The 9,297-nt window shown below is 36.9% G+C and overlaps 1 protein-coding gene across 4 annotated transcripts in view; it reads left to right on the forward strand.

Annotated features, from left to right (window-relative positions):
* Nucleotides 1-8,747, forward strand: part of SIPA1L1 (signal induced proliferation associated 1 like 1) — a 165,287-nt gene extending 156,540 nt beyond the window's left edge. For 3 of the 4 annotated variants that reach the window (XM_026671102.2, XM_087951616.1, XM_087951614.1), the window contains 5 exons: nucleotides 623-845; nucleotides 2,049-2,195; nucleotides 4,404-4,503; nucleotides 5,486-5,567; nucleotides 6,655-8,747. In XM_026671102.2, coding sequence (XP_026526887.1) covers nucleotides 623-845; nucleotides 2,049-2,195; nucleotides 4,404-4,503; nucleotides 5,486-5,567; nucleotides 6,655-6,798 — 696 coding nt within the window. In that variant the 3' untranslated portion in view covers nucleotides 6,799-8,747. The remainder of the gene's footprint in view (nucleotides 1-622; nucleotides 846-2,048; nucleotides 2,196-4,403; nucleotides 4,504-5,485; nucleotides 5,568-6,654) is intronic. The other variant, XM_087951615.1, reaches the window with a different exon arrangement.
* Nucleotides 8,748-9,297: the final 550 nt, after the last annotated feature.

Genomic DNA, 9,297 nt, shown 5'->3' on the forward strand with positions numbered 1-9,297 from the left:
AGCTTTTGCTGCACTATCATATAATGCTACCTTTTTTATTTAAAAAAATGAGATAATTACCAGAATAAATTATTGTCTCACAGTATACTCTCATGGACAGAACATAGGCATGTAAAGGTAGTGGAAGCTGCATCAGCATTTAGGTGCAGAAGTAACCAATTAATTGGTTTGTTTTTGAATGTCAGACTTATCCAACAAGTACAGGTGCACAAGCATAAACCTGTTTCCACTAAGGGAGTGTCCCACCATTTGTGGATTCTGAGGCTTCTAAAATGCTGCTAGTTTGGGAAATGCCATACAATAATAAAACTATCTCTTTTATTTATGCAACCCCAGTTATCCTTCAGGAGATTAGGATACCATATTGTTGTCAGCAAGAGAATATCACTTTTTAAAAAACCTGCATTTTTACACTTTTCCAATATGGTGATAAGGATTTTTCTAGTATGTTTTTCTACAGCACAGGGTAACAAGAATTCTCATAGCAAGCATTTAATTGATGCAGATTAACTGCACCTCTAGAAAACTTCCTGAACCCAACCCCTGATACAAAACATATTAAGAGTGGCTCATTTTTAAAGGGAGTGTTACACATTCTTGACTTGTGTTATTCTTCTTTCAGTCTCCATTCCCTAGCACTCCTATTTCAAGGCGTGCCTTGCAGCGAACTCTGTCAGATGAGAGTATTTATAGCAGTCAAAGAGAACATTTCTTCCCCTCACGAGCTTCCCTTCTGGACCAAGCTCTTCCAAACGATGTTCTTTTCACCAGTACATACCCATCTCTCCCCAAATCATTACCACTAAGAAGGCCATCATACACATTGGGGATGAAATCCTTACATGGTAAGTGAAATGCTACATCTAAACCTACTATATATGTTTTGTTTTATTTACATAATTATTGTTATTACCATATACTGCCCTTTATTTGTAATACTCAAGGTGGTGTAAATAATGGTTCTACATCCTATTTTCCCACACCAACTGTATAAGGTGGGTTGAACTGAAAACAAATAACTAGCCTAAAGTCATCCAATTGGCTTTCATGCCTAAGGTTAAATCAATATTTGTAATCTGCATTTATATTTATGGACAATCAATTGGCATTTATTAATTATTCATTGCTTGTATAACTTAGGAATTTAGAATACTATAATCTATTGAGTTCCCTTTAATTGTTAACATTTTAGCTAATTTGTTAACATTGTAGCTAATTTGGAATATTAAATACACTTTTTCAAAGGAATGCTGCTTGATACATTATTGTTATTATTACTTTAGGATAGTTGTGCTCTTTATTTTTAGACTCCTTTAGAGCCCTATCCCACAGAAACAATTTGATCCAGCAATTGAAAAAAAAACATGTTTTATCTGAAAATGCTAAATATATACCATAATTTTGAAATAGCCTTGCTTGAATGATCAAACATCATAAATCAATTTACCAATTGTTATTCATCTTTTAATAATAAATGGGATGCATTATAGTAACATTCTGTGGTAACATTTTTAGGAAAACAAAACAAACAAGCATATAGTTTTAACCAGCCTTTGAGGAAAAAATGCTGAGGAGTAAGAGTGGCTAAAAAGTGACTCTTTTGAACTCACAGTTAAGGTAAACTGTATATATTCTGAAAAACGATTCACATATTTGGTGACTGCAGCAAGCAGAAGTCAAAAAGACCAATTGTGCATCATGGCCAGTCATTCTCTCTCAGCTCAACCCACCTCACAAGGTTGTTGTTATGGAGTAAATAGGAGGAGAAAAGATGTTCACCGCCTTGAACAGGCAGGATTAAAAAAAAATCAAATAAATAAAACTTACTAGTGCCTTGTGATTTTTAAAAAATGCTGATTCTTTTCTGATTGGCGGAGTTGGGGAACATATCGGTAGCAGGCTAGGGTAACTTGAAAAATCGTTTCATCTAAAAAAGAATGATTCCATTCAATTTTGATTCTGTCTCCTTATGAAGAACAGGGTTATTAGCTTTTAATATCTGTCTTAAGTGTTTCTTTTTTATTCTTTTTCTATCCTTTGTGGTTTAGGAGAGTTCTCTGCCTCTGACAGCTCCCTCACAGATGTCCAGGAGCAGAGAAGGCAACCGATGCCAGATCCAGGGCTCATGCCCTTGCCTGATTCAGCTTCAGATTTAGATTGGTCAAATTTGGTAGATGCTGCCAAAGCCTTTGAAGGTAAGAGTTCATTATTTATTATGTGCTCACACCAACTTACAAGTCTTTATTTAGCTCTTGAGACCCATATTCATCTTCATAGATGATCGATTGCTGAAATATTATTTGCTTTCTTTTGTTTATATCAGGGGTCCCCAACCACCGGGCCGCAGACCGGTCCCGGTCCGTGGAGCACTCTGTACCGGGCCGCAAAATAAAAAAAATAAAAAAAATGGCGGCTTTCTTCGCCTTCGGTGAATGCTGCTGGGATCGGGGATCAAGGACACAAATGAGAGAAGGGGAGGGAGGAAGCAACCGAAGCCTGTCCTGCTCTCTGGCTCAGTGGCTTCGGCTTCCTCCCGCCTCATTCCTCTCTCAGTCGCTCTCTCGCTCCTCCACCAGCCCAGGAAGAAACTGCTTCAAAGAAGCCGGGGGGGGTGGGTGGCTTTTCCTGTCGGCGCAGCTCCTCCGAAGCGGCCGTTTCACCCCCACCCCGCCGCCAATCAATCCAGGTTCAATCCAGTGCTCCGTTCTGCCTGCCTTCGTTTCTGGTAGTTTCGGAGCAGCTTCGGCTGAGAATAATAACTATTCGCCTCTTTTTCTCAGCCGAAGCTGCTCCGAAACTACCAGAAACCAAGGCAGGCAGGCAGGCAGAACGGAGCACTGGATTGAACTGCGGGCGGTGGGGCGGGCGGGCGGGGGTGAACGGGCGCTTCGGAGAAGCTGTGCTCCGAAACCACCAGAAACGAAGGCAGGCAGGCAGAACGGAGGATTGAACCGTGGGCGGCGGGGTGGGGGTGAACGGGCGCTTTGGGGAAGCTGCGCCGACAGGAAAAGCCACCCTGCCGGCTTCTTTGAAGCAGTTTCTTCCTGGGCTGGTGGAGGAGTGAGAGAGCGACTGAGAGAGGAACGAGGCAGACACCTGAGGGATGAGGCTGAGGGAGGGAGGGAGACACCTGAGGGATGGGGCTGATGAAGGCAGGGCCGAGAGGCGAGGCTTCTCAGCCGTCCTGCAGGGACTATCTGTCGCTCAGGGTTGCAATGAGGAGGCATTGGTGTTCCCTGAACTTGGTGGTTTGCTGGCAGACGTTTTATTACCCGACTAGGTAACAACATCAGATGTTACCTAGTCAGATAATGAAACGTCTGCAAGCAAACCACCAAACTCGACCCCCTCTCCCCCCCGTCCTTGAAAAAGTGTTTCTGAGTGAAACTGGTCCCTGGCACAAAAAGGTTGGGGACCACTGGTTTATATGCTTCAATAATTATTAGTGTTACTGGGTTCAACGTATGTTGTTTCACTATGAATGCTACAATTGCAAAACATAACTTTTCACAGCAGGTCAGAAGAAGTAAAAGGAACACAAAATTTTGGCTATATTTTGGTCACAGCTGAAATGTGTCACCAAAGTCATTTGGGAATACAGGTAGCCCTTGATTCACAAACAGTTGTTTAGTGAACATTCAAAGTTGTAATGGCACTGAAAATGACTTGTTTTCACACTTACATCCGTTTCAGTATCTCCATGATCACATAATCAAGCTTTGAATGCTTGGCAACTGGCATGCATTTATGACAGTTGCAGTACCCTGGGGTCATGTGGTCACCTTTTGGATCTTCTCACAATCAAAATCAATGGGGAAGCCAGATTCACTGAACAACCATGTTATTAACTTGTACAAGGGAGAATGCACCCAGGCTGTTTGCACAGCAAACTTAGCAAAAACTATGTTACTTTTGATGTGTATTCCCCAGTGTGTCCCCACTTAGTCTCTTGAAATCCCTTCCTCTCCAATTAATGTAGACATAAACATAAATCCCTTCCAGCTAATTAACCCAGCCTCTCTGTGTATGTGTGTGAATGTGCATGTGCATGTGCATTCCAAAAGGCAGGGGATTGGAAAAAGGAATGCACACTCATGATCATGTGATTTTTCCACTTAGCAACTGGCTTCACTTAACAACAGAGCTGCCAGTCCTAATTGTGGTCACTAGAGGAGGACTACTTATATGTTCATTAGATTCTAGAAATTACCTGGTCTTAACTGAGGAGAGCAGATTATATAACTCAAAGGCAAAAGTGTCAAAAAGGAATTAAAGGTTACCATAATTACCCGAAGGGTAGATCTTCAATTCCTATTATTGATTTTAATTTTGTTATGATATGCTTTTACTGTAATACTAATGAAAAGAAAATCAGCATATGTGTTTGTCTTTTTCCCCTCCAGTCCAGCGAGCATCCTTTTTTGTAAGTGGTGATGAAAACCATAGCTCAAGTAATGATCAGGCTGAAGATCAGCTTGCTGCGCAGATGAAGCCTTACACTGAGTAAGTGATCCGCTAAATCACCATGACTCTTTTAAGAAGGGTGGGAAAATTATTGTGCAGTGGAATCTGTAAATCTTAGAAATTTAGAATCTATGCACTCTGACCTATGGAGAACTGAAAATGTGTTTTCGGCATCAGGAAGTTTCTGGATATTATGTTAGGTGATAATGTTATCTAAGAATCTGAAGTTCATTTCATTTAGTGATTGTGTAATTAGTAGAAAAGAAAAGATATATGTTCCAGACAAATGGGATTTTACTGTAATATTTACAACAAAGAACATATTTAAGTATAAAAAAGGTATATATAATATCATCAACTCTAAAAAGACGAGGCTAAAAATTATGAGATACCTGAAAATACTGAAGTTATTGTCATGATGTGCCAAGTATATTTTTAAAAATTCCTACCATTAATTGTGTAAAAAAAGAATATGAAATCAATAATTGCTTCTATAGAGTTAGTGCTAATTCTTATTATCTGAACATTGATTAAAGTTGAAATAAATTTACCATTGAACTAAAATCTGCATTCACACCATAAAAGGAGTGGAGAACAAGCTCACAGTCTTTAACCAGAATTTGCTGAATGAAAATGTAACATAATGTAACATCCCTAATATGACCCAGCAGGTTGAAAGCACTCATTACTATAGCATATGATGATTTTTTAAAAAGTAAAAAAATGAAATTGTTTTGTTAAATTAGTTGTGTGTGTGTGTATGTGTATTCTTACAAACAACTACTGAAGAAGCTACCCTTGCTTGGAAAACTTCAATAGACTATATTAAAATTAGAACAATGAAGAATTCCACCTTCTCTAATTCAGAAGAGGTTTTTTTGTTCCAGCTCATCGTTTTGTCATGGTTTGTCATGATGCAGCTCCAAATTGTAATTAAAAAATAAAAGTACTGCATAAAGTAATTAAGAAATAAATATTAAGAAAACTTTGCAACCCCATTTTTGTTTCCTTTTTCCTGCAGTAAAGAATCACCTCCTTCTCTTGCTTCTAAAGTGAACCAGCTGGAGAGTATGCTAAGAATATTACAGGAAGATTTAAAGAAGGTAATTATATTTGTTTCAGTATCAGCTTGTATTAAATATTCAGTTTGGCTCAATTTGGTTTTCTCTCAGTTGATCACTTGATAAGTCTGCTTTTGGAATAATAGTATATTTTAGAATGACCCACTAAGTCTTGAAGATATTACCAAAAGCTATAGGTTGTTCCAAATACAACCTAGTTATTTTGCAAACTTAACAAGGCAAAATTGTGTCCAGTCCAGTTACATTTGTAATTACATTTGTAAATAATTTGATGAATCCTGTGTGTATTGCATGAAAACCTCCAATAACAATTGGTGTGATAATCAGTTTTTTCCTCCATAATCTTTCAACTTCAATTGTAAATAACAGTATTTTGTTATTTTCTCCAGTTTTTCATCAATTCAGTTGTATCTAGGGATCAGTGTACCATCCTTTCTTCTTTTCTCTAACAGTAATATTTGATACATTACATTATAAATGAATTTTGAAATCTCACATTTCAATTCTCAGTTTTCAGTACAAAGTTCCAATAGAGTTCTGCAAACTATAAAGCTGAATATCTTCATAAATTCCAATGGTCAAGTTTTCCACCCTGTAATGGAAGTATTTACAGTTTGTTTGAACGATTTTACCCCAGTTACTAAAGAGATTGTATATAATTTCATCTCTAATTTTACATAATTAGCATCATTGAAAATATACTCAGTTTTGGCTTTAATTGTATTAATTTGCAGCACTTGTTCTGGAGCTGCCATGATTGTCCCATCTGTTTCTTTTTAACTGTTCCAGGTTTCCGTTTTTGTTGTTGCTCTTGTTCTTATTGTCAGAATGTGTGAAATCCAGTGATATTTTTAAAACAGGGATTCTTCAGTTTTGCTTTTTTTTTTAAAGATTTGTTAGTAAATCTCCAAAGGATATGTTAGAAAAAGAGGAAGAAAAGTATTATGTATCTAGAAAAACTGACAAAATATCTTTGTCATCAACTTAAGAGGAAAAAGCCATGACCAGTTTGGAATACCTTTTAAGAAATATCTGAGCTCACGTTGCCAGTAATACTTGTGGTGTAAAATCCACTTGTGATATCAGGTGCTTTTTATTCTTCTCTCAGGAAAAAGAAGACAAAGCCAATCTTCAGGCTGAAGTGCAACATTTACGGGAGGATAATTTACGATTACAAGAGGAATCGCACAATGCCTCTGAAAAACTGAAGAAATTCACTGAATGGGTTTTCAACACAATCGATATGAGTTAATAGCACATATGAAACGAAACACATTGGCAAAAAATATCTCTGGAGTGGGACTGAGCTTTAACACCATCCTAAATTATACAAACCCAGTCAGAGCACTTTCATATGTTTCATATTAGGGGTACCTTTTTTTGGTTTTCCTTTATTTCATTTTAACATATCTGCAAGCACCCAGAATTACTGCAGATCAACTATCAGTGAATGCCTTTTATAGGAAAAGAAGAAAATAATAATAATTTTAAAGGAAATAAAAATTTAACTACTAAAATGTGAATGTCTTTAGATTTTTTGCACATTCTCTTTACCTGTTCTGTATAAAATTACTTGGAAAGTGGACTAGAATAACTGTCCATTTGCCTCTAATTCTATTCATTACTTTGTATAAATTTCAGATTAATCCGCTTCATTCTCGCTACTTTAGTAAATATTTCAACAAGACTTTTTCCCCCCCAATGCTTCCTTTCCATCGTTTTGAATATACTACAGGCAAGAGAGGTTGTTAACTGTCTTGCGTGTCTCTTAAGAATGCTATCTCCACACCTGTTGTGTAGAATCATTGCCCAAAGAATATCAGAATGTGCATACACATCCATGTGTGTATAAAGTGTAGCTAGCATAAAGCTATGGATATGTCAAACTATCCACTTATTTTTTGCACATCTATATAAATTTGATGCTCCCAAACGAAACTGCTTGAGATAAACATTGCAAAGTAGATATATTAAATGCATATTTCTTCTCTGGAAAAGAGAAAAATTGCTATTATTGTAAGAATTATTCTGTCTTTTACCAGCCATGAATATTTCTTTCAGTGGTCCCTTCTAATGATTGAATTAATTTTTCATAAATACTTAATTCCTGCTGTCTAAGAAATTATTGATAGCTTTCCGTGGCTGCTAGAATTCTCTCTTAGCACCTTTACTTATATAGAGATTTTTTTATATATGTGCACACACAGATTAAGAAGTTAAAAATGCAAATCTATATCTTTTACTCCGTTGGCATAAATTAATTTTCAGTAGTTTTCCAGCTAATGCCTCAAATAAAGTAATAATTGGACAACTGTTATTAAAACATGCAAAGTTCCTTCCTTCCTTCCTTCCTTCCTTCCTTCCTTCCTTCCTTCCTTCCTTCCTTCCTTCCTTCCTTCCTTCCTTCCTTCCAAATTTATTTTGATTATCATATTATGGATTTTTCAGTAAAACTGGCTATTGTTAAGTATGTGTGGTGGGAGGCTAACTTACCATAAAATGTCACACCTGCAGGACTCTTCAATATTAGGGTGGGGAGGGAAAAGTGTGTATACTGCAGCCTGCTAAACATTGTTTCAAGTGACATATGGTGAATTTTAGTTTGTGATCTCCACTGCATGCAACTGTGATAATGCTCCTTGCACATTTCCACACTTGGTAAGAACAGCCCATATCTGTCAGCTTCCTAAATTACTTTTTCCTTTGTTCCAGCTACCATGCTTTGCTGGAAATATTCTTAACCGCTGCCATTGAGTCTTCCTATCCTTCTTTGATATGCATTTTCATAATTCTTAATAATTGTACAAATCCACATGGTTTGCTTTGACCTAAAGCTTAATGTGTGGTGATCATCCCATTGGGATGTATTTCTGATTATATCTGGGCCATCAAAGAGGATTGATTTGAAAGTATTTCTGGAGTGCTTCTGGAGAATATATTTAAGTTGGGTCCGTCCTCCCCACCCCCAAGTAACTTGTATGAAGGAGATCTCTATAATGCCTGAGGAAATTTGTAAATGGGAAATATTGCTAACAACTCTAAGATCCTGACTTTTTTTTTCTGTTCTCTAGTTTGTTTGTTTTTTAATATTGGGACTTGGGGCAGACTATTTATTAGAGTTTTGCAACAGAGTTCTTGTATGAAGCCTCTAAATGGCTACTTGTAAAAAAAATTCTGACAATAAAATTCATTTTAAAAGCTCTTCTAGAAATAATGTTTTGTTTGTTTTTATTCTTCCAATTCTGATACCTTCTGTGTCATTAACATAGGAATACACAAATGTGAAAATTAAAACCATCGAGGGGTTTTCCAATATTTGCATAGAATCATAAACTTGGACAGGACCATTTACCCTATCATGTATTACTAAAACCTGGATTAATGCATCTTAACAAATGTTTTGTTTGAACACATCCAGTGAAGGAGACCCCGCTATCTCTAGATAATTGCTCCCCCTATCAAGCTCTCTTTTAGTTAAGAATCTGTTAGAAAAAGATTCTTAACTAAAATTGGGATTTTCCATTCTGTGCTGTGCATTCTAGAACATTTGACATTATTTTAGCTATTGTGAGCTGGTGCTCCATTCAAAATCCAAGAAAGAAATACTTAGACTCCTTTGATCAGAGAAAAGATATATTTTACTGGAAATCAAGTGTTAGCAACAAAAGAATTCTGAATCTGAGAAAATAGGCGCGTAAATCACATATACAAAGTAATGGCAATGTTCCCACCCCCAGTAGTTCAATTGGTT

The sequence above is a fragment of the Notechis scutatus genome, chromosome 1 (genome assembly GCF_049901735.1).
Source record: "Notechis scutatus isolate UNSWTSFEM ecotype Mainland chromosome 1, rNotScu1.2, whole genome shotgun sequence".
NCBI lineage: Eukaryota > Metazoa > Chordata > Lepidosauria > Squamata > Elapidae > Notechis > Notechis scutatus.